We start from the raw sequence: 26,123 nt of genomic DNA on the forward strand, positions 1-26,123 counted from the left end.
TCTCCTTCTGGTGTAGCACTCCAAACTTAGGATTTCATGGTTGGCCGTCTTCAAGATCTACTGGACCTCCTTTTCTACTCATCAAAATAGTCATTTTCAGACATTAATGTGCATAAGAATTACCTGGGGACTTATTTAAAGTGCACATTTCTCATCCCACGGCCCCCCGCCTCGATTGATCAGGTCTGGACCAGGGTCCCGGGTAACATGTGTGTTTCTGAGACACACCGGTGTCCTGCCATATGCAGTGCAGACCAGAGACCCTGCCCTGTGACAAAACCTGCCTCCGTTTCACTACTTCTCTGGAGACCTGTACCTCATGACGGTGTCATTTCCTCAGGTATCTTGTTTTCTGCTTTGAATTCCAACCACTGTTCTGTAGAAGTTTGACTCAATGGACGATCACTAAATGCTAACTACTGAGGGCCAGCCTTGTGATTAACCCAGTCGCAAACAGGGGATTCTGCGTTTGCTTCTCACCCTCGTGCTATCCTGGGCTTTGACCACATGGCAGTAGTGCTAAGGACAAGGTGAGTGGGGTAGTGTTGGTTCACAACCTGGCCCCGTATGAGGAGGGCAAGGAGAGACCGAAGAAAGAGGCAGCCACTCCGGACTGGTAGGTGGCAGGTTTAATACGCAAGGGAATTTACGAGGCTTGTCTTGGGCGTCTGAGACACAGCGGATCTCTGCACCTGCCCCCAGGGTCTTAAAGTTTATAAGCAGCCTTAAGTGGGTTCCAGTCAGGTAGGCCGTCCAGATGGTCCCAACACCACCTTACTGTCTCAAGACAGCGTCCTTGGGCAGCTTCTAGCAAGGGGAAGGCAAGCAGAACGCACCTTCCGAGGGTGGGGGCTGGATGAGGAGCCTCCGGGTGCCCAGGTCCAGCTCCAGGGTCAACCGGCTGACTCGCCCTCTCAACGCCCCTCTCCACAGGCAGACGTTGGGAACAGAGGGCTTTCAGAGGATGAAGGCATTCTCAGAGTGTGTCCCTCACTGGCCAGAAGCACACCCTTCCCACCCCACTCAATGCCATACTTTCAGTCCTGTCACTTCTACTTCCTACACATCTTTCATATCCTACCCACATCTCTTAATTCAGACTCTTGTTATCTTGTACCCAGATCACTGGTGTCCTAATTTTTTGGTCATTTACCTTATCAACACTAAATACTTGAGCAGATATCCTTCAATATGTGTATTTTTTAATAAAATATATTACATGTCTTACTATCAGTATAACATGAAAAAGTGCTGAACATCATTAGTCATTAGGGGTATACAAATCAGAACCATGAGATACCGTTAGGATGGCCAGAAGTTTTTTAAAATTTTTATGAAAAGTAATATATTGGTGAGGTTATGGAGAAATTAGAACTCTCATATATTGCTGATAGGAATATAAAATGAAGCAGCTTCTTTGGAAAACACTTCGGTGGTTTATCAAATGATTAAACAGAGTTAGCATGTGACCCAATAATTTCACCCCACTTTGATAACAAGAGAATGAAAACATACATTCACATAAAAATTTTTACATGAATGTTCACAGCAGCATTATTCAAACAGCCAAAGGTAGAAATGGCCATCAGCTGATAAATGGATGAATAAAACCTGATATATCCATACAACGGGACTTTCTTCAGCCATAAAACAGTGAAGCACTGATACATCCTACAGTGTAGATGAACCTTGGAAAGCTTGCTAAGTAAAAGAAGCCAGTCACAGAAGGAACGTGTTGTGTGATTCTATTCCAAAAGGGTCTCTTTTAGGGGATCTAAAATGTCATAAAATTAAATGTGGTGATGGTTGCACAGCCCTGTGAATATATTAAAAAATCTCTGAATTGTACATTTCACATGGGTGATTTGTGTGGTAAAGTGTGAATTATATCTCAGTGCTGATTTTAAAAATTCCTCCCAGTGGATCACCTTGCCTGGGGCGCATGCCCTGCCTTGGAAAACTCTGGCAGACCCTTCCTAGAACCACGGGAGATCTCCCTTCCTCTCATCTTGCTTCTCTTCAATCCATCCTGCACAGTTCTGGCTAAAACATGATTGCTTTGATGTCACTTAACCTTAACTGGCTCACGTTTGCAAACAAGATGCAGTCTAGACTCCTTGGCATGAACTTGGACCACACTTTGTTTGCTACACCTTTTCAGAATAGACAGCTTTCGTATCCATTCACTAGAGGGTTGAATTAAATAGTTAACATATACTAGGTACTCAATAAAACAATTAGGTTATTATGCTGAAGCTCACTAAACACTGCTTAAGGTCTTTAAAACCGTCTTAAACGTGAAATGATGAAACAAAATCTTTCTGATGGTGCTTTCAGCAATAGCCCCCCCCTCGGGCTGACTTGAAGGCAGGTGTTCTTTAGTCTAAATTCCTGCGGCTTGGGTTTGATGAAGCTGCAGTATTTAGCAATTTGACCTGTTAATTGCCTAGCAGATTCCTAGAAATGCCATTACCTTCTAAATCATATCTACTTTAAAACAGCACAAGGAAACAGTCTGAGGTCTCTCTCTTTACCTTCCCTTTTTTAAAAAAGTAAGTCAACTTATTCCATTTTTAAAAAGTAAGTCAGTTCCTGTTTCCTGAGAGACCCATATATCAGGTACTGTGTGAGGTGTGTGGGCATTACAGAAATAGCTCAGACTTGGTTTTGGCTCTCAGCTAATGGAAGCTGAAGGGGTCAGTTGATGTTAGGCAGGTCACGTCTACAAGCCAGAACGGTGCCTCCCGTTCTGTCCCCCGCCCAGCACCATGCTAGACACTGGATGAGCTGAGAGAAGGGAAAATGACCTTGCATCACCTCCAGAGAGCTTATAAACAGTAGAGGAGACGACGTTCCCGCAGGGGTCAGGGTATGTTTTGTACTGAGCGTGTGGTGTAGACTTGTAAGTGCCGTACAGGCAGCAGAGGAATCGGCTGTGAATCCGGGGAACTCTGGCTTTGAGTGGGGTTTGCAGAAAGGACCCGGTTGTTAAAACCGGATGTCTAAGAGCCACGGGAGAGAAGGCAGTTGAGGACCAATGCGTTTACCAAGAGCCTTGACGGCTCAGGTCAGCCCTGATCCAGCAGGGAGCAGACTGTTTTGAAGCTCGTGTTTTCAGCAGCCCTTTGGATTTTATACAGTTGTCTGGAGGCTCAGGGTTGGGAGAATGGGGCTGCTACCCCTCTGCCTTTACCTGTGGGGCCTCAAGCAAGGACTTGACCTTTCTGGATCGCCATGGCCTCCAAGAGGAAGAGGTTAGAGGGGCGAAGGCCAGGTTCTCTTTCACTTTAGAATTCCTGGGGTTCTGTATTCCACAGTGGGAAAAAGCACCCAGCACAGCACCTGTCAACCTCGTAGGTGTCCAGTTAGAGTGCGGGCGGACAGCTGTGTCCTCCCCCTGCCCAGACCTCTGCCCCTCCCTCTGGTCTTCTTCCTCCCTCCCCTCCCTAAGTCTTACGCTTGGTAGAAAAGGATGGAGAGCTGACTTCTGGGCCTGGCTGGTGGCTGAACCGTTGGGCTGAGCTTCGGAAGGGAAGGCTCCTGCACTGTCTCAGCCCTGGACTCACTGTGAGATCTTGAACACTGGCTTGCCTGTCCCCATTGCCTCAGCAGCTAAGAAATACTTTCTTCATGAAATTAGAGTTTGGTATTTTTTTTAAACATCTTTACTGGAGTATAATTACTTTACAATGGTGTGTCAGTTTCTGCTTTATAACAAAGTAAATCAGCTGTACATATACATATATCCCCATATCTCCTCCCTCTTGCATCTCCCTCCCACCCTCCCTATCCCACCCTTCTAGGTGATCACAGAGCACTGAGCTGATCTCCCTGTGCTATGCAGCTGCTTCCCACTCGCTATCAGTTTTACATTTGGCAGTGTATATATGTCCATGCCACTCTCTCACTTCATCCCAGCTTACCCTTCCCCCTCCCCATGTCCTCAAGTCCATTCTCTACCTCTGTGTCTTTATTCTTGTCCTGCCCCTAGGTTCTTCAGAACCTTTTTTTTTTTTTTTAAATTTCATATATATGTGTTAGCATACAGTATTTGTTTTTCTCTTTCTGACTTACTTCACTCTGTATGACAGACTCTAGGTCCATCCACCTCATTACAAATAGCTCAATTTCGTTTCTTTTTATGGCCGAGTAATATTCCATTGTATATATGTGCCACATCTTCTTTATCCATTCATCTGTCGATGGACACTTAGGTTGCTTCCATGTCCTGGCTATTGTAAATAGAGCTGCAATGAACGTTGTGGAACATGACTCTTTCTGAATTATGGTTTTCTCAGGGTATATGCCCAGTAGTGGGATTGCTGGGTCGTATGGTAGTTGTATTTTTAGTTTTTTAAGGAATCTCCATACTGTTCTCCATAGTGACTGTATCCATTTACATTCCCACCAACAGTGCAAGAGGGTTCCCTTTTCTCCACACCTTCTCCAGCATTTATTGTTTGTAGCTTTTTTGGTGATGGCCATTCTGACTGGTGTGAGGTGATACCTCATTGTAGTTTTGATTTGCATTTCTCTAATGATTAGTGATGTTGAGCATCCTCTCATGTGTTTGTTGGCAATCTGTGTATCTTCTTTGGAAAAATGTCTGTTTAGGTCTTCTGCCCATTTTTGGATTGGATTGATTGTTTTTTTGATATTGTGCTGCATGTGCTGCTTGTAAATTTTGGAGATTGATCCTTTGTCAGTTGCTTCATTTGCAAATATTTTCTCCCATTCTGAGGGTTGTCTTTTCATCTTGTTTATGGTTTCCTTTGCTGTGCAAACACTTTTAAGTTTAATTAGGTCCCATTTGTTTATTTTTGTTATTATTTCCATTTCTCTAGGAGGTGGGTCAAAAAGGATCTTGCTGTGATTTATGTCACAGAGTGTTCTGCCTGTGTTTTCCTCTAAGACTTTTATAGTGTCTGGCCTTCCATTTAGGTCTTTAATCCATTTGGAGTTTATTTTTGTGTATGGTGTTAGGGAGTGTTTTAATTTCATTCTTTTACACGTAGCTGTCCAGTTTTCCCAGCACCACTTATTGAAGAGGCTGTCTTTTCTCCATTTTATATTCTTGCCTCCTTTATCAAAAGTAAGGTGACCGACCATATGTGCATGGGTTTATCTCTGGGCTTTCTATCCTGTTCCATAGATCTGTATTTCTGTTTTTATGCCACTACCCTACTGTCTTGATTACTGTAGCTTTGTAGTATAGTCTGAAGTCAGGGAGCCTGATTCCTCCAGCTCTGTTTTTCTTTCTCAAAATTGCGCTGGCTATTTGGGGTCTTTTGTGTTTCCATGCAAATTGTGAAAGTTTTTGTTCTAGTTCTGTGAAATATGCCAGTGGTAGTTTGATAGGGATTGAATGGAAACTGTAAATTGCTTTGGGTAGTATAGTCATTTACACAATGTTGATTCTTCCATTCCAAGAGCATGGTATGTCTCTCCATCTGTTTGTATCATCTTAATTTCTTTCATCAGTGTCATAGTTTTCTGCATACAGGTCTTTTGTCTCCTTAGGTAGGTTTATTCCTAGGTATTTTATTCTTTTTGTTGCAGTGGTAAATGGGAGTGTTTCCTTAATTTCTCTTTCAGATTTTTCATCATTAGTGTATAGAAATGCAAGAGATTTCTGTGCATTAATTTTGTATCCTGCTACTTTACCACATTCATTGATTAGCTCTAGTAGTTTGCTGGTGGCATCTTTTGGATTCTCTATGTATAGTATCATGTCATCTGCAAACAGTGATAGCTTTACTTCTCCTTTTCCGATTTGGATTCGTTTCATTTTTTCTTCTCTGATTTCTGTGGCTGAAACTTCTAAAACTATGTTGAATAATAGTGGTGAGAGTGGGCAACCTTGTCTTGTTCCTGATCTTAATGAAAATGGTTTCAGTTTTTCACCATTGAGAACGATGTTGGCTGTGGGTTTGTCATATATGGCCTTATTATAATGAGGTAAGTTCCCTCTATTCCAATTTTTGGGAGGTTTTTTATCATAATTGGGTGTTGAATTTTGTTGAAAGCTTTTTCTACATCTATTGAGATGATCATATGGTTTTTATGCTTCAGTTTGTTACTGTGATATATCACATTGATTGATTTGCGTATATAAAAGAACCTTTGCATTCCTGGGATAAACCCCACTTGATCATGTTGTATGATCCTTTTAATGTGCTGTTGTATTCTGTTTGCTAATATTTTGTTAAGGATTTTTGCATCTATGTTCATCAGAGATATTGGCCTGTAGTTATCTTTCTTTGACATCTTTGTCTGGTTTTGTTATCACGGTGATGGTGGCCTCGTAGAATGAGTTTGGGAGTGTTCCTCCCTCTGCTATATTTTGGAAGAGTTTGAGAAGGATAGGTGTTAGCTCTTCTCTAAATGCTTGATAGAATTCGCCTGTGAAGCCATCTGGTCCTGGGCTTTTGTTTGTTGGAAGATTTTTAATCACAGTTTCAATTTCAGTACTTGTGATTGGTCTATTCATATTTTCTATTTCTTCCTGATTCAGTCTCGGCAGGTTGTGCATTTCTAAGAATTTATCCATTTCTTCCAGGTTGTCCATTTTATTAGCATAGAGTTGCTTGTAGTAATCTCTCATGATCTTTTGTATTTCTGCAGTGTCAGTTGTTACTTCTCCTTTTTCATTTCTAATTCTATTGATTTGAGTCTTCTCCCTTTTTTTCTTGATGAGTCTGGCTAATGGTTTATCAATTTTGTTTATCTTCTCAAAGAACCAGCTTTTAGTTTTATTGATCTTTGCTATTGTTTCCTTCATTTCTTTTTCATTTATATCTGATCTGATCTTTATGACTTCTTACCTTCTGCTAACTTTGGGGGATTTTTGTTCTTCTTTCTCTAATTGCTTTATGTATAAGGTTAGGTTGTATATTTGAGATGTTTCTTGTTTCTTGAGATAGGATTGTATTGCTATAGACTTCCCGCTTAGAACTGCCTTTGCTGCATCCCATAGGTTTTGGGTCATCATGTTTTCATTGTCATTTGTCTCTAGGTATTTTTTGATTTCCTCTTTGATTTCTTCAGTGGTCTCTTGGTTATTTAGTAATGTACTCTTTAACCTCCATGTGTTTGTATTTTTACAAATTTTTTTCCTGTAATTGATATCTAGTCTCATAGCATTGTGATCGGAAAGATACTTGATACGATTTCAATTTTCTTAAATTTACCAAGGTTTGATTTGTGACCCAAGATATGATCTATCCTGGAAAATGTGCCATGAGCACCTGAGAAGAAGGTGTATTCTGTTGTTTTTGGATGGAATGTCCTATAAATATCAATTAAGTGCATCTTGTTTAATGTATCATTTAAAGCTTGTGTTTCTTTATTTATTTTCATTTTGGATGATCTGTCCTTTGGTGAAAGTAGGGTATTAAAGTCCCCTACTATTGTTGTGTTACTGTCAATTTCCCCTTTTATGGCTGTTAGTATTTGCCTTATGTACTGAGGTGCTCCTATGTCGGGTGCATAAATATTTACAATTGTTATATCTTCTTCTTGGATTGACCCCTTGATCATTATGTAGTGTCCTTCTTTGTCTCTTGTAATAGTCTTCATTTTAAAGTCTATTTTGTCTGATATGAGAATTGCTACTCCAGCTTTCTTTTGATTTCCATTTGCATGGAACATCTTTTTCTATCCCCTCACTTTCAGTCTGTATGTGTCCCTAGGTCTGAAGTGGGTCTCTAGTAGACCGCACATATGCTGGTCTTTTTTGTATCCATTCAGCCAGTCTGTGTCTTTTGGTTGGAGCATTTAATCCATTTACATTTAAGGTAGTTATCGATATGTATGTTCCTTTTACCATTTTCTTAATTGTTTTGGGTTTGTTATTGTAGATCTTTGAAAAGTTCCTTTGGCATTTGTTGTAAAGGTGGTTTGGAGGTGCTGAATTCTCTTAGCTTTTGCTTGTCTGTAAAGGTTTTGATTTCTCTGTCAAATCTGAATGAGATCCTTGCTGGATAGAGTAATCTTGGTAGTAGGTTTTTCCCTTTCATCAGTTTAAATATGTCCTGCCACTCCCTTCTGGCTTGCAGAGTTTCTGGTGAAAGATCAGCTGTTAACCTTATGGGGATTCCCTTGTGTGTTATTTGTTGTTTTTCCCTTGCTGCTTTTAATATTTTTTCTTTGTATTTAATTTTGATTAATATTTGTCTTGGCATGTTTCTCCTTGGATTTGTCCTGTATGGGACTCTCTGAGCTTCCTGGACTGGATTGACTATTTCCTTTACTATAGTTGGGAAGTTTTCAACTGTAATCTCTTAAAATATGTTCTCAGTCCCTTTCTTTTTCTATTCTTCCCCTGTGACCACTATAATTCGAATGTTGGTGCATTTAATGTTGTCCCAGAGGTCTCTAAGACTGTCCTCAATTCTTTTCATTCTTTTTTCTTTACTCTTCTCTGCGGTAGTTATTTCAACTATTTTATCTTCCAGGTCATTTATCCGTTCTTCTTCCTCAGTTATTCTGCTGTTGATTCCTTCTAGAGAATTTTTAAATTCATTTATTGTGTCGTTCATCATTGGTTTTTTGCTCTTTAGTTCTTCTAGGTCCTTGTTAAACATTTCTTGTATTTTCTCCATTCTTTTTCCAATATTTTGGATCATCTTTACTATCATTACTCTGAATTCTTTTTGCGGTAGACTGCGTATTCCTCTTCATTTGTTTGGACTGGTGGGTTTTTTCCTTGCTCCTTCATCTGCTCTGTGTTTTCTGTCTTCTCACTTTTCTTAAGTTACTGTGTTTGGGGTCTCCTTTTCACCGTCTGCAGGTTTGTAGTTCCCGTTGTTTTTGGTGTCTGCCCCCAGTGGGTAAGATTGGTTCAGTGGGTGGAGGGGACTGGTTCCTGTGTTCTGGTGGATGAGGCTGCTTCTTTTCTTTCTGTGGGCAGGACCGCATCTGGTGGTGTGTTTTGGGGTGTCTGTGACCTTATTATGATTTTAGGCAGCCTTTCTGCTAGTGGGTGGGGTTGTGTTTCTGTCTTGCTAGTTGTTTGGCATAGGATGTCCAGCACTGGAGCTTGCTGGTCATTGAGTGCAGCTGGGTCTTAGCGTTGAGATGGAGATCTCTGGGAGAGCTTTCACCATTTGATATTACGTGGAGCCAGGAGGTCTCTAGTAGACCAGTGTCCTGAACTCGGCTCTCCCACGTCAGAGGTACAGGCCTGACACCTGACTGGAGCACCAAGACCCTGTCAACCACACAGCTTTTGGGAAGTCTGAGGTCTTCTGCCAGCATTCAGTAGGTGTTCTGTAGGAGTTGTTCCACATATAGATGTATCTCTGATGTATTTGTGGGGAGGAAGGTGATCTCCATGTCTTACTCCTCCTCCATCTTGAAGGTCTCCCCTAGAGTTTGATATTTTAAAGGAAAATATGAAATTTTCTTCAAAGTCAAAATATATAAGTAGGAAAAAATTAAATATTAAGTGACATCATCTGAAACTTGCCTTTTGGATAAAATTTCATTGTATGTGCTATCACAGGTACTACCAATGTACATCACTTGATATATAACAGTAGTTTTTCTTGCATCTGTTACTTTAATGCCACTACTTAAGCTGTGACTTTCTAATTTCAAACAGTTTCAACAAGTACATGCCATTTGCTATCACTGTTCCTTTTCTTTGAACTTTGTCAGGTGTTTTTCTCTGCCTTCTGTGAAATCCCCTTTGTTAGCATTGTCCCATGAGAATGGTCTGCAAGCTTCCCTAATGGATTCTAAGGGCAAAGACAAAAGGGAGGAGAACAGCAAGCTTCCTGATTGGTCTTTCTTCATGGTGGATATTACAGATTTAATTGCGTGAGCCTAAGAACATGCTGCATCTTGTGGCTCCTGCCTTCCTCCTTCTCCGTTTTTACATCCACTTTTGTTAGGAAAGTCTATGTGTCTCCTGTATGGTGGGATTCTAGCATTGAAATAATTTGCGTGGTCTGTATCCATTTATGCCCGTAGGAACCACTTGGAATTTTTATTTCAGTGGTGAAAATAGACAGATTTAAGAGGCATGATTTTAAAATGCTTCTATTTTGAGATTATCTCCTTGATTCTTGCTTCATGAAGATGATGAAGCTGGAGTAAAGCACTGCACGTTGCATTTAGACATTTATTTGACTGTGAATAAACTGTACACTATAAACTATAAACTGTGAGTCATTGTACTTACAGATCTGGACTCAACAGAAAAATGTGTCCAGTGTTTCAGCAGCCAGTTCACAGAAGAGGAATTCCAGTAAACATACGAAAAGATGTTCATCCTCACTTGTAATCAGGAAGATGTAAATTCAAATCATTTTATACCCATAAAATTAGCAAAAATTTGCAAGTGTGATATCAAATTTTGGCAAGGATGTAGATAAATGGGAAGTTTCAAGCCTATTGTAGAAATGTAAACTGGTGGAAGCACTTTGGAAAACAGTTTAGCGTCCTTTTAAAGATGTACATTTTCCAAAATCCAGAAATTTCAGTTCTTGCCGATCACAGGCAGACTTCAGAGACATTGTCGGTTCAGTTTCAGACCACTGCAATGAAGTAAATATCTCAATAAAGCACGTCACACAGATTTTTTTGGTTTCTCAGTGCATATAAAAGTTATGTTACACTGTACCCCAGTCTACTAAGTGTGCAATAGCATTCTGTCTAGAAAAACTAGATACCTTAGTGAAGAAATGCTTTATTGCTAAAAAATGCTAACCATCATCTGAGCCTTCAGTGAGTTGTAGTAGTAACATCAAAGATCACTGGTCACAGACCACCATAACAAATATAATCATAATGAACAAGTTCGAAATATTATGAGAATTACCAAATGTGGCACAAAGACACAAAGTGAGCAAATGTTAGAAAAATGGCATCGATAGACCTGCTTGACACAGGGTTTCCACAGACCTTCAGTTTGTAAAAAAACACATGATCTGCTAAGTGTGATGAAACAAGATGTGCCTGTATGCTATAGGGAAATTCTTGCTCATATTCACTAGGCAACATGCATAAGAATGTAGCATCATTTATAGCAGCCCAGAGAAACCAAAAACAACTTAAATATCCTTCAGTAAAATTTGAGGTTGAGGGAAGTCAGAACCTCTACTATTTTGGAGGGAAAAGCATAGGTCACTACAGTTTTTAGAATAGCTTCTTTCAGAATGATTATTTCTTGATGGCATCGCTTGTCTCAAAAAGGAAAAAAAAAATATGCAGGTAGGTCTTCATCTGTAGTGACAGACAGGACAGCGCTGCTGAGGACGTGGAATGGAGAAGCCAAGTTGTGCAGCCCTCAGGGCGGGCGCTTGACTCTGCAGCCCGTGCCTTGCCTGCTTGAGTGTCTCTCAGGAGGCCTGGTCTCAACTCCGTGGCAGTTACTCCTGACACAGGGCTATGAAAGCATTTGGTTTTGTGACCAGGGGCCTGGTTAAGGGGGCTGGCCTTGCCCTTGGTTGCCATTTTTCGAAGGTACACGTGGACCCTGGCCTGAGGAAGTTGGTAAGATGTAGCAGCAGAGGCATGTTGGACTGTTTGGATGATTTAATGTCATTCATCATAAGGGATGTTTTAAAGTGTGCTACAGTTGCTTATTGATTTTTCCGGATGCTAAATGGCTTAATACTTTCCTGCAGGAGGAACAGCTGAAATCTCACGAAAGCAAGCTGAGGCAGATCACCACAGAGCTAGCCGAGCACCGCTCCTACCCACCTGACAAGAAGGTTAAAGCCAAGGAGGTGGATGAGTACAAACTCAAAGATCACTATCTGGAGTTCGAGGTGTGTTGAACCTAAATGTAATAATTGCCTGTACCTGAGCTATTTTATGATTTTTTTCCATGAGGCAGGTTTTTTTTTTTTATACTTACTGTAACTGTGGGCAATGTACCTTGACCCTGCCTCTCCCTGGGGAGCTCTGTGCAGGGTCTAGGTCATGGTGGGCCCTCATGTTCATGGTTCTGTTTAAGCATCAAACAAGCATCCAGGAATCATTGCCAGTTTATGCACTTAAAAGCAAATAGCCTGCGTGTTGGAATAGCAGGTGCTGGCTGCAAGGCAAAAAAACAACAAGTAGATGGACATGCCAGGGTGGACAGCTGCTTTCTCTGTTTCTGCACCTCTTCCAGCACAGTCTTAGTCAGAAAAAGTACCGCAGAGGAAATGAGCTACAGGGCGACATGATGCTTCTTTCCTGCTGCCAGGCAACAGATGCATTTTTCCTCTTACCACTCACTCCCTTCACAAGGGGGCTAGTTGTGCACATCCATATACTATAGCAAGTGTGGTCATTAAAAGGGATGGGGAGGATCCGTACACTCTGGGAAGACAGAAAATTTAAAAGCAAGTTGAAAGCAGTATAAATAGCAACTGTTACCTTTGGCTACATTTTCTCCCAAGTTAGCGTCAGGGTTATGCAGGATCCTCTGACCCTCCCCCTTCAGCTGCCACTTAAAGACACTGAAAGTATCTCTTTTTTTAAGTTGATGGCCTGTAGTCCCAAATGAAGAACAATCCTCTTTAAATTATTTACAGTCTTTTTCTGTTGAGTGTGTTGAATCCATCTTTGTTCTTTTTCGTTGTAGCTCTGGTCTATTCTACTTATTCATCTCCTTCTTCCCCATCTTACAATCGTGTTTCTTCCTTGGGCTTGGAATGTAGCGTCATCTGAGCACCCTCGCCCTGGCCCCTGCCAGCCCCCAGGGTCTGAGCAGGAGCCAGATCCCGGTGCTCGGCCTCTGCGGTGTCCCTCCTGTCCCTCGCCTGCCACCGGTGTTGCTTTTATGCCTCTCCGCCCAAGTGCTGGGTTTTCCTGTCACCCCTGAGCCTGGCGGCTGCTTCCTGTCGTCAGTTCATCCTGCATGCTCCTGTCAGTTAGCTTTCTAAGGCATGCGTCTGCTCAGCAGCTGCCCTTGCTTTTCCCCACAATTTACCTTCAGATAAAGTCCAGCCCTTAGTCTGAGAGGATTTGGGTTCCTTCTGTCTTTCCACAACACGGTTCTTCCCACCACGACCTCCATGGATATCAGTCACATTTCTGCCCGCTCTCCTCTCTCCAAACACGCTTTGTACGCCTTTGTTCATCTACTTTATTCTGCCCCAAATGCTCTTCCCCTTATTTCATTTCTGAAAATGCTGTTCATCTTCCAAGATGCAGCCCTATGAAAAGCCTGCTCTAAACCTGCTGGTTACCGTCCTGCACGGTGACTCCTGTTATGGTGATTTCAGGGAGTCTTTGTATCTATGGCTTCCACGCCAAGGCTGTGAGCCCTTGGAGTGCAGGGGCCTCAGGTCCATTTTTAATCTCTGCTCTGTGCTTGCTTTTGGGCTGCACAGGATTTCATGGAAGCTTTTAAAAGTCTTTTTCTGAGTTATAAACTTTCTGTTACAAAATGTGACATGTGGTCCCCTGCAGGTCCATGTACTAGTTTTCTTCATGGTTAAGCAGGTCCTTGCTCTGGGCAGATGAAGAAAGATCTTTCTTTTATTAAAGGAGAAAGTTTATTAGCTAAAACTTTGGAAGCCTTACCAGCAAAAGACTTGAAAAAAATACCTTTTAAAAAACAAGAAAACTAAGCAGCTCATCTCTCCCCACGCTTGTTCATTCTTGGGAGATGGGAGTTCTCAAAAATCAATCACAATTCTTCACGCGCCTGGACTGGCTTTCAGCTGTAGGCCCTTTTAGTTTCACACGTGCTAATTACATTTCCCAGCACCTCAGTCCCCTGCTGCCAGCCCTCAACACCTTGCCCTGAGCCCTGGGCTCAAAGGCTACAAGTCTCTTCCCAGGAGGCAGGGGCGGTGGCAGGACCATAGAAGGGATGCCACTGCTAGAAGCACTCCCTGCTTTTGCATCCACTGTGGTGCCCCTTTTCTGAAAATGTAACTCAGCAAAAGCCGGCATTTTCATTTCCTGACATGAACTTAGACCAACGTTTGTGGAGATAAGTCTTGCTTTCATCAAATTGTCACATCAGTTTCTTCCCTGGTGGCTCAGCAGTTGAGCGTCTGCCTGCCGATGCAGGGGACGCGGGTTCGTGCCCCGGTCGGGAGGATCCCACATGCCGTGGAGCGGCTGGGCCCGTGAGCCATGGCCGCTGAGCCTGCGCATCCGGAGCCTGTGCTCCGCGGCGGGAGAGGCCACAACAGTGAGAGGCCCTTGTACCGCAAAAAAAAAAAAAATTTGTCACATCAAGGAGCCTGAAGATTGCATTCCAGGACTTTGGCTCATTAAAATCTTCTCATATGGTAATATGTCAGGCATGCTGGATTGTCTGTCGAACTGTGTTGACCTGTGTCACCAGAAAGGCAGATGGGCACCTCACTTCAGGGAGGTTATCTCAAAAAATTTTTGTAATCTTTTTTTTTTTAAGTGAATCATTATTTTTCACTAACTTAAAATTGAAGTACTTTATCTTTTCGAGTCCACTTTGCTGTTAGTTCAGCCACCAGAATTTGTCTTGTGTGTGTGCCTTAGAGACGCTCTGCAGAGAATTCAGTGCTTGGCCTTTTACAGCCTTCCCTAGCAGACTGCTCTATTTCCTGAACAGGAGGTCTGAGTGTTACTGACCATCCTATGTACTTTGTTCATTGCTCTATCCCAGCTTCTGGAATATGGACTGAGTGCTTGATACATATTTGTTGAGTGAATAAATGGAATTTTGTCATTGAGTATAAAAGATAACATCATAGGAAGTGGTTCCCTGAGAAAGCTTAGTAGCTCCCCTGAAAACAAATGTGATAAGCAGACAGCAGTGTCTGCAGTTCATTGTGACCTCAGATGGACAGTGACAGGAAGGGAAGCTTGAATCCCATCTGCATCCTTGTCACCAGGGAAGAACACAGGCCGGAGCCTCTTCTCTCACCTGTTCCTGCAGTAAGGGGCTCCCTGTGGTTTCAGAGCAGTTCTTGTAATTTTCACATCTTGGTACGAAAAACATCTTTATTTTGTTAGAATATTAAGCTGTTGGTAATAACACTGGGGTTGTTTCTAACTTAATGCGTTTCAGTTATTTATATCCCAAGTTGCTTTGAGTACAAACAGTTCTTCGTAGTGGGCCAAATTCACAGCTCTTTCTATGACTTAGAAATTCTCCAAACCCTGACTGACAGTAAATGATTAGAAACTCTGGTAAATAAGAAGGTTCAGTGGTTGTTTTTTGTTTGTTTGTTTTAACAACTTTATTGGAGTCTAATTGCTTTACAATGGTGTATTAGTTTCTGCTTTATAACAAAGTGAATCAGTTATACATATATCCCCATATCTCTTCCCTCTTGCGTCTCCCTCCCTCCCACCCTCCCTAGCCCACCCCTCCAGGTGGACACAAAGCACCAAGCTGATCTCTCTGTGCTATGTGGCTGCTTCCCACTAGCTATCTGTTTTACATTTGGTAGTGTATATATGTCCATGCCATTCTCTCACTTTGTCCCAGCTTACCCTTCCCCCTCCCGTGTCCTCAAGTCCATTCTCTTGTTTGTTTGTTTTTGAAGTCTATAAAAAGTCTACAGAGAACAAGGAGAATTCCATCGATCTCAGCCGTAGCCTGTAAGAATATTCACTATTGCTGTAAGCAGCAAACTCCCCTCAGAATGGCTGTTAGTTGACCAAGTTCATGCCTCTCTCTCTTTATTGCATATTCATAGGGGATGGGGAGGGGTGGCATTGCTTTGGTTTTGATTGAATTGGTTCCCCCAAGCTATGGCTGTTACTTGTTTAGAAGAGTTCCTGTGGAGTCTGATCTCAGTTTTGAAAGGGTTGTTAGGCATCACAGTCTGTGTAAGAAACTCGCCATCATTTCCCAGTTTCAAAAAATAAATACCAGAAATGGCCTCACTTCTTTATAACTTATTTCTACTTTATTCAGTTCCCTTTTCACTTAAAAATGTTTAACTGATCTCCATCTTTCTAGTACATTTGGAAATTTATCAGGATGTGGGACAGGTGGGTGATTTGTATCACATATAAAAACTTATAAAGCTCCAGCCACTCGAAGCACAGTAGGCTGGGCTGTGCCCGATACTCCTGGGCCCTTTAAGAAACAGCCCTTGCTAGCACTGTACTTGGCCCCAGAAATTTGTCTTTATGTCTCTTTAGCAGTTAAAGTGAAGATACTGTTTGATCCAGGATGTTTTTCATGTGACATTTAAGATGTTTTCAGTGGCATAAGTTATTAATTCTTAGACCTGAGTAGGGAAAGGGAGACCATAGCAACCCTAACCTATGAGAAGTGTGACTGGGCTGTAAGAGGTTTGCTGAGGAGGGAGGGACTCCTGAGGGCAGGCTAACAGAGGCTCCCGGGTTCACTGCAGAGCCAGTGGAAACCTGGCAGGCAGCACCAGACCAGTGCATTTCATGGGCCAGCAGACCTAAGGTCAGAATGATTTCTTTGGCCATCGCAGTGCTGGATTTGTTTTCACTGAGATTTGAATGCATTTAGGCAAGACCTTCAGGGTCCTCCCCACCACCCCTTAGTATATCAGGCCTAGCAGGCATCCACATTTGTGTTGCTGGCCTGGCCCCTGGGGGCGGTTCAGTTTGCCATCCCTGTACAGAGGCTGCAGATGGTTGGATATGCTTTGTGTCTTCGATCTTTGAACATGGGCTTTGGAATCAGCTGTCTCTTCGTGGTTAGAAAATGGATACTTCCAGGTACATGTGTTCGCAGGTTCCAGTCCAGCAGGAAAAGAAGTCCACGTCCCCAGTGACTCTACCCAGATGCAGAATAAGTCCCCTTGGCTGAATGGGCTAGAAATCAGCCACATGCCCACTCCTGAATTTCGACCTGGAGTAGCACATGCTTATGGCTTAAGGCAGGCAGGGCCCACACGAACCACATGGCTGGAAGCTCAATTTTAGAAACAACAAATGTCCATTCTAGTAAGACATGTAAATCTCTTGGGACGGAATATTTTAAATCTAGAAAATCTAGGGCATCCTTGAGGCGTGATGCATCTTTTTCTGAATTTCTAATTTTTGGTGGCATGTAAAATGGCGCGATTCCTTCTGAAATTGATGTATTTGAAATAAGAGCACATTCCATACAGCGCCATTCAGGAAATTCAAAGCAGCTCATATCAAGGAGCGCACGTCATATGAATTTCTGGGTGTAAGCCCTCCGTTTTATCGTTGGGCTATTTGTTGCATGGTGGGTAGGTGGTGGTTTGATGTATTTCTTTTTGAACAGATTCTCTGCTTGTGATCTTAGCCCTGCTCGCTCAGATCGCTCAGTCTTTGTCAACATCAGATGAATAATTTTCACGTGACGGTCCACTTTTTCTCTCACAGGAGCAGTGCAAGGGCATATTTCAGTGCACTGCCAGCCGCCACAAGGCTAATCCACCTCTGAAACAAGACGATCTAGCTGTTGATTTGTGAGTGGCCTTGTTTGTAAAAGTACAGAGATAGCTGTGATCACCATCTTTCTTCCTAGCGAGGGGAGAGCCTCAGCTGAAGGAGAGTCTCAGTCTCACTTGAAGAGTCGTCTCAGTCTCAGTAACAGAGTCTAGCCTGGAATCCAGCACTGTCTCCTTTATAGAAGACATCACAGAGGTGATCCCCGGTCTGGATCAGAGAAGCTAAGATGTGGCAGGTTAATAGAATTCTTGGGGAAGTTTAGGAATTTTCTTTTTCTAGTAGAAGGCTAAGTGTTAGAGTCTAGAGACCCAGGTTCAGCAGCTGCCCAGGCATACAAGTCCAGTTAACTACAGAGACAGGAGTCTTGCATTGCCGTTTGGAGTTGCATTTCATATGACACGATGAGCGAGGGCTGCAGGGCGCTGGATTTTCATCTGTAAAAGATGACGCACGCTTCTGAAGGGAGGAGAAGCCTAGCAACAGGATCCTTTGAATCGCATTTTAAACAGATGATTGAGAAGCAGAACAAACAGCCAGTCACGGGACCCGCAGTGACTCTGTCCCTGAATCCCTCCTTACACCTGAAGTGTCTGCTCTGAGGAGGGTCACTGCTTTGGGTGAATGTACTGTCTGCCAGAAAAGGGCAAATACTTGCAATTATAAAATAGTAAAATTAGGAAAAGGGATGGACGGGCAGTTAGGAGGCCACTTTAGTCTCATCCTTGGTGTGTTTGGTACTAGTTCTCCTTTCTGGAGCTCAGTTTCTGGCTGTGGAGACGAGATGGGATTGGGTGAACTAACCTATAAGGTCACCTCCAACTCTTTGTTTTTGATGCAAGATACATACTAACAGCAAGCAGTTTATTAGATTAACTCACTCTCACGATGATCCCTGAGAATGGTGTTAAACGTAAAACAAGAACCGTTCAATTTGGGGACGTCAGGGGATCTGGACCTGCTCTGTCCAATAGAGATATAGTTCAAGCCACATATACAATTTTAAATTTTCTAGTAGCTATGCTTAAAAATAAAAGGAAACTGGTAGAATTAATTGCAATAATATTTTTCAACTTAACACAATATGTCCAAAATATTATCATTTCCACGTGTAATCACTATAAAATATTAAGATATTTGACGCTTTTTTCTTCCTAAGTCTTCAAACTTTAGTATACCTTTACACTTAGGGCACATCTCGGTGTAAGGTGGCCACATTGCACGTGCTCGGGAACCGCCTGAGGCAGTGGCTTCTGTGCTGCTCAGTCCCCCTAAAAGCCAGCTGGGACAGGGAGGCCTGGTCACAAGTGGGGTGCAGGTTTCACGCATAATGGAAGAGGTGCAGCTGTTGTGCACCGTAGGACTCTACAGTAGTTTGCGGACGGTGTCCCTTCTGTCTAGCTGCCTGTGCTGTGCCTGTTGTTTACTGTTTTGATTGTTACTTCTGGGTGGGGATTCAGTAAAGAAGAGGCCCACCTGGTGTGAGCGCTGTCACCGCAGTGACTTGTGAGAAGGAAGGGCCCCTTCAGTCTCCCCACAAAGCTATTCTCATGCAAATAGTGTGAGCGGCCTCCTTCGCAATTCCCTTGGACTTTGTGGTAAGTGACCCTCCCATCCGTTGGTTTGCAGACTGCTGGTACTGTCCGCCCTTTCCTGTGCTAACTCTGTTTTTTTATTTTTACCCAGAATACTTTATCTCTGTCTAACTACTTAAGGTTTCTTCCTACTACTTTCCATAAGAATCTGTATGCTTTTGATGTAGGAGTTTTAAAAACTTGTGTGCTTGAGCCCCTGCTCTGAGATGCAGAGGCTTGTTGGAGCAGGCTACTGTGGTTCTTTAGGTGTATCTAGTTCAGAATTACTCAATAGACTTATAATGAAAACTTAAAATGTTTTCAGAAATGTTCTTCTGGAAATATTAGGGAAAAATCATATGCAAAAATCCTATGTTTGTACTAGCCTTCTCAGTACAGCCCTCACTGGAAGGCTGGAAGCAGGTCCCCCGGTCACGGACTTGTTGCAGGAGCACCTGTCTGCCTGGACAGCTCCTGGAGGTGTGGCTCATGTGCACGAGAGACACGTTGGGGCCTCTCACCGGAGGTTTCCTGCCTGACCAGTTCCGGCCCTTGGCCAGTTTGTGGACACAGTCAACCACAGCTGACTTGGTTTCCCATGTGCCTTCCCCTCCCCGGACCAGCACTGCGTCTTCATCCACGTGTCAGGCTTCCCTCCTTAGAGTCCTGGGAAGCTTATAGCTGCCCCGCATTCTGCCACTTGTGGAGCTGAGACTGGAGGGGGCAAGGGACTTGCTGAGGCCTGGTCGCTCAGTGTTCTGACTCCACGGGTCGAAGATACTTTACCAAGACAGGCTCAGAATTGTAAACAGAACTGGTGAGATGGAAGAGAGATATTTCAACTGGGCCTGCAGAAGGTGCAAAACTGCTTTGAGCTCAAAAGCAATCAATATATCTTAGGGATGAAGTGTCCTGGGAAGTCAGTGGGGAAGGTAGTTTACCTTCAAAGTTTCCCCAAATCCTACTTTAAAAATTTCCTAGAAAGACTGACCTGTCCCCTTATGACAGGCATTGGCGTTTTGGGACCTGTGCACATGACAGGCCAGCTGCCACAAAGAGTCCCGGGAGCGTGCTTCTGAGAGAAAGCGTGTGCGACTTTAGGGAATCCCAGTACAGCCAGAGCACAAACTAAATATAAACCAAGGATTAAGAGTGTGGCCTGTAGGGGTTTCCCTGGTGGCACAGTGGTTGAGAGTCCGCCTGCCGATGCAGGGGACACGGGTTTGTGCCCCGGTCCGGGAAGATCCCACATGCCACGGAGCGGCTGGGCCCGTGAGCCATGGCCGCTGAGCCTGCGCGTCCGGAGCCTGTGCTCCGCAACGGGAGAGGCCACAACAGTGAGAGGCCCGTGTACCACAAAAAAAAAAAAAAAAAAAAAAAAAAAAAGAGTGTGGCCTGTATAAGAGTGTTGTCATAACAAATTAAAATTTTGTTTTAGATGTGAGTTCCCTAAGGAAAAACTTAGTTTGAGACAAACTTTTATCCCATAGGAGTTAAATTTAGCCTCTTATCCAGATAAGTAGTATTTCTCTAGCTCAGATTACTTATCTTGGGTATGTAGAAACTTGACTTCACATCTCTGTGTTTCAAAGGACAAATTTTTTTTCCATTAAACTTGTTAATCCCATTGATCCAGAGTTAATTTTCTTTTTCCAGTTAATTTTACACTCAGCTATTGTCAAAACCCTCATGCAAGGCCACGCCGGGCAGAGCCCCCAGAGCCAGGAGCCTGACCCATGGCTAGGTGGGAACTGGACAATTCTTGAGTTTTCCACCTAGAAAACAAACTGTGTTCTATTTTCTAAGTGAGCTTTGTAGACTTTTAAATTGAGAATTTCGAGTTTAATTTCTAAGAAGAGAAAAAAAAATCTGGGTACTAATACTGACTGGGTTTATAGAAAGGGTTTCGAGAGCTGGAGAAACAAAGTGTGAAGAGTGAGAAAGGCGGCAGCGTTTTAAAAATCAGCTCTCAGAATTGGGAAAGCCCTCCTTGACACCGAAGGCCTGTTCTCCACAAAGATGTTGCAAAGGGAAAGGCACTGCAGGGGATCTGCCTTCCCGGGCCTGGCAGCAGGGGGGGCCTGGGAGGGACAAGCACAACAGAGGTGGCCATTGAGCCCTCGCTGCTCTCTGAAGGGCCTGTGGGAGCTCTGGGGGCAGAGACCAGACGCCTTAGGAGCATCAGACCAGGACCACAGGATGGAGACAAAGACACGCTCAAAACGCTTTCTGCAGACCCAGTGCTTTTTGTCCGTATTAGAGTTTTTTGACCTCTTCTGCTTACATTATTATTAGAAGTAAGCTTTTTATTTTAGTTTTTTTTAAATTGAAGTCACAAAGTTCATTTAGAGAGCAGTCGAGCCAAAAGGTAGACTGAAATGAAACAATAGAATTCACACTGCCTCAGGTTTTCCCAGTAAGCCACGAATACAAACTATGCGACCGAAAAATGTGTGTATTTGCTATATTTTGGCAGTGGGTTACCATTACAGGCAGAAGCCTGATAGGAGAATGGCATAGGGAAAAAACGTTAAAATTTTCTTTTAAAAATGTAAGTCCTAGCATAGCTTTCAGATAAGAACTTATAGAAAGCTCTGTTTTTAATGTATTGCTTTCTTAAGTTAGCAGGTAGCAGAGGGTGAGCCAGCCGGGCAAGAAGAAAGTCTGCAAGTCAATTCTGCATCGTCCTATAGAATGCAGAGTGGAGATGAGCAGTTTCTTCCAGAGCTCCTTGTTTTGTTGGCTTGTTTTAATTGTTTTGGTTTGTTTCTTTGTTTTCCAGTGTAGAGATCTAGGAGCAAAAAGTGTTTTGCTATGTACATGACATGATTGGTGTTCTTCTTTCATTTTAAGCTGGCCTTTTACCCTTCCTGACTGAGAAGGGGAAATGTCAGGAGGAAATGTATTCAGGACTTGATTGCTGGTGCAGTGAGGTCTGAAGGCAAATGGCAGTGCTAAGTTAGAATTGCCGTTGCAGTTTTCTTTTCATTTAGGCTGTTACTATTGTATTCATGTATCAGAGGTCAAAAGGAGATAGTGTTATATTAAATGAAATGAAAAATGGTATGCAGAGCTCAAGAGAAAAGAAACTGCTCCATCAGATGTGGATGTGATTAAACTTCTTTTCAGATAATAACAATACTCAGGGTTTTTTTTTTTTTTTTTTAGCACTTAACATTCAACCTAAGCCACAGCTTACTTGGCCTTGGATACTGTATTGTTTTGTTCCTCCCTAGTAAGCATTGCTGCTAGTGAAAGGGATATTTTTCCTACATGTTTGAGAAGTATTCTTACAGGTGATTAAAGACCAACTTAATAAATTAACGTTGCAAAAAAATGTAGTAAGGAGGTTACAGAGTGAAGAAACAACTTGATTTTAGGAGAAAAAGAAGCCATTAGCATTTGAATTGTCTTTGGCTCTCGGCGGTCACAGAAGGTTTTATGGAAAGCACAAATCTTACGAAGGAAATCAAGAGAGAGAGCTTGCTGAATGGACAAAACCACAAAAGCAGTGTTCAGATGCTTCTCTGCAGAGAGTAGCCACTGAGCTTGGATTTGGTAAAATCCCATCTCAATTTTCTGATAGTGGGATAAGCTCACACAGTTATACTGCTATGAATCTGTTCATACTGCCGGAGAATCTCTGAGCAAGGAAGCTGAGCGTTCAGCTCTGAAATTTTTAAGAATTGATCTGAGAATGAATCCACAGAGACTACGACAAAACCTTTAATAACGGGGCTTCCCTGGTGGCACAGTGGTTAAGAATCTGCCTGCCAATGCAAGGGACACGGGTTCGAGCCCTGGTCCGAGAAGATCCCACATGCCACGGAGCAACTAACCCCGTGCACTACAGCTACTAAGCCTGTGCTCTAGAGCCTGCAAGCCACAACTACTGAGCCTATGTGCCACAACTACTGAAGCCTGTGTGCCTAGAGCCCATGCTCTGCAACAAGAGGAGCCACTGCAGTGAGAAGCCCGCGCACCGCAACAAAGAGCAGCCCCCGCTCGGTGCAACTAGAGAAAGCCCGCGCGCAGCAACGAAGACCCAACACAGCCAAAAATAAATTAATTAAATAAATAAATTTTTTAAAAAGGGAACAACTGTGAAAATGATTTTAAAAAAAGGAGGAGGCTTCCCTGGTGGCGCAGTGGTTGAGAGTCCGCCTGCTGATGCAGGGCACACGGGTTCGTGCCCCAGTCCAGGAAGATCCCACATGCCACGGACCGGCTGGGCCCCTGAGCCATGGCCGCTGAGCCTGCGCGTCGGGAGCCTGTGCTCCGCAACGGGAGAGGCCACAACAGTGAGAGGCCCGTGTACCACCAAAAAAAAAAAAAAAAAAAGACCTTTAATAACGTGACCAAAGGCCATAACTGTCCCCAAAGCACATCGCATTCTCAGGCTCCCTCTGTCCTTCCTAATGAAAGTACACCCTGGAAGGGCCACGTAGTGAAAACTAGCAAGGATTTAGGAAAGTGAATCAATGCCATAGTTAGTGGCCACCTGCCCCCAAGACTGCTCTTTTCACTGTCACATTGCTTCCCACAGACTTGCGTTCTGCAGCCCATCTCATCTTTAACGTGCCCGATCTGGAGCTATGTTCATGCTTGCACAGTAGTTACTTTGTGGCATGAATTATATTAATTAAAACATTCATGGTTTTTTGTTGTTTCTTCTTCCCTTTTTACTATCTGGTGATGAACATTATTGTCAGAGCAAAAGTGTAAAACCTCCATATTGTTATTATTTACTTGTTTAATGTCAGCAGCAGGTTCCCTCCCATGTTAATATTGATGAGGCTGCTACTCTGACCCACAGAGCTTAGAATCTTAGGTGAGTGTTGAAGTATTTTTCCAAGGGTAAATGTGATCCTGGTGCATTACATATAAGTCACATGCAAGAGTCCTAAGGCAAAGGAATTCACATATAAATGACCGTTGACAGACTCTTATCTTTTTAGTGGATGCTTTTGTTAGAAGGTAAATTTAGAGGCGGCCCCTCATGTCAGAATATCTAGTCACTAACAACTGAAGAACCACCACACTCCACACTCCAAAAGTCATTTTTCACTTTTTTTTTTAAAGCTCTAAGTGAGTAATAAAATTTGGTCTTCATGTACTACTACATAAGAGACACGCAGAAAATATGTCTCTGTTTTAGGAACCTCAAAAGTATGATATAAACTACTTTTCTTTCTCTGTAGAGAGAGAGCCCCAGTCTTAAGTACGCAGCCTCAGCGCACTCTGCAGGGTTTGCGCAGGTGGCGTCTTGACAGCCGTGGTCTGGATGTGGGGGGCATAGACATGTCTTTGCTGAGTGGTGCCACTTAGGGTCAGACCTTAGCATTTTTGTAGAAGACATGGGAATGGGGAACACTGGAGGTGAAAGAGCATTCCCTAGAGGCTACTGACAGAGGGGCTCATCAGGCATCTACCTCTGCATCTATATCCGTGGTTTTATTTTTCTAGAATTTGCCACTTTGAGAGTTCAAAATATGTCTTCTATTAGATATGAGAAATTTATTTTCTCATTTGTTCCTTCTTTCCATTTATACACTCATCCAATGTTTACTTAGTGTGTACTCTGTGTTCTCTGTGCTGGCGATATATTAACAAGCAAAAGCCAAGTCCTTGCCCCCATGTGATTGCATTCTAGGATTGGCAGGGGGAAGATAGACAAGATTGTTTCATAAGCAAACTCTAAGGCTCGTGGTGAGAATGCTAAGGAGAAAAATAATGCAGTGACCAGCGTGAAGAGCAGGTATGGCAATTTTAGGTCTGGATGACCAGGGAAGGCCTCTGCATAAAGGAGACATTTGAGTGAAGACTGAATGGGGTGACGGAGACCAGGGAATATGCCCTGTGAGCTCCTGGGGCCATGCTTCTTGGGCAGAGAGAGCAGCAGGTACTAGAGCCAGGAGTGTGTTGGCTATGTTCAAGGACAGCCAGGAGGCAGGGTGGCTGGCACACAGCATGCCCGGGGGGAGCAGTAAGACACCAGACTGGGGGGCGGGGGTGGCCCTGATGGGGGTTTCCTAGGCCAGTGTAAGGATTTGGGGGTTGGAAGGGTTTTTAAGCATGAGAAGCCCTTGGAGCATTTTGAGCAGATGACACACTCTTACAGTTTAGCCCGTGACTCTCTTTCTAGAAGAGGGAGCAGGGGGACCGGAGAGGGAGCTATCGCAGTTATCCAGGCACAAGGTGGTGCTGCTGGGTCCAGGCTGGAAGTGGTGGCAGCAGAGAGAAATGGTTGGCTTCTGAATTTATTCTGAAGATCGAGGGGCAGATGGATGTGGGATATGGGAGAAAGAAGAATCAAGGAGCAAAGTTTTCAGTGTCAGATTTCCGTCCTCAGGATTTTACAAGTATCTCCACGCTGCTCCCTAGTAAATACTAGTATACTAACTAAGCATTACCCAGATCCAGAAACTGCTGTGGGACAGCTTGTTGGCTAACTCTTACAATCTTGATAACCTACGTGTTGTAGGCTTATAGGGGAGGACCAAGAGAACTGTACTCTAGCACCCATGGCGAGCAAACAACTGCTGTAAAACTATTAATGGAAATAGTAAAATAGTCAATGGATTTAATACTTATTATGGGACCACAGTATGGCTTAGAGTGGAATCACATCCATCAATAATTTGTTGAATATTCAGAGAAAACCCAACAAAACTATGTTACACCAAAGCTTATTAATTAAGCATAAATAAATAAAGCTAAATAAAATGATGACAGGAAGTGCATGTACAGCTCAATTGAGATGCTGTTTTTTACTGAAGTACAGTTGATGTTGCATTAGTTTTGGTGTACAGCAATGTAATTCAGTTATAAATATATATTCTCTTTCATATTCTTTTCCATTATGGTTTACTATAGGATATTGAATATAGTTCCCTGTGCTATGCAGTAGGTCCTTGTTGTTTATCTATTTTATATATAGTAGTTATATGTAATATTTGCTCATCCCAAACTCCTAATGTATCCCCTCCCCCTTTCCCCTATGGTAACCATAAGTTTGTTCTGTGTCTTGTCAGTCTGCTTCTGTTTTGTAAATAAATTCATTTGTATCATATGTTAGATCCCACATATAAATAATATCATATGATGGCACTATTTCATTCTTTTGTATGGCTGAACAATACTGCAGTGTGTGTGTGTGTGTGTGTGTGTACCCCACATCTTCTTTATCCATTCTGTTGATGG

At 43.0% G+C, this 26,123-nt stretch overlaps 1 protein-coding gene across 6 annotated transcripts in view; it reads left to right on the top strand.

The window, feature by feature from the left end:
* PSD3 (pleckstrin and Sec7 domain containing 3) overlaps window positions 1-26,123 on the top strand; it is a 567,622-nt gene that overhangs the window by 527,287 nt on the left and 14,212 nt on the right. For all 6 annotated transcript variants that reach the window (XM_060086127.1, XM_060086126.1, XM_060086129.1 and 3 more), the window contains one exon: window positions 11,634-11,777. In XM_060086127.1, the coding sequence (XP_059942110.1) occupies window positions 11,634-11,777 (144 nt within the window). The remainder of the gene's footprint in view (window positions 1-11,633; window positions 11,778-26,123) is intronic.

Source organism: Mesoplodon densirostris, chromosome 20, assembly GCF_025265405.1.
Source record: "Mesoplodon densirostris isolate mMesDen1 chromosome 20, mMesDen1 primary haplotype, whole genome shotgun sequence".
Classification (NCBI taxonomy): domain Eukaryota; kingdom Metazoa; phylum Chordata; class Mammalia; order Artiodactyla; family Ziphiidae; genus Mesoplodon; species Mesoplodon densirostris.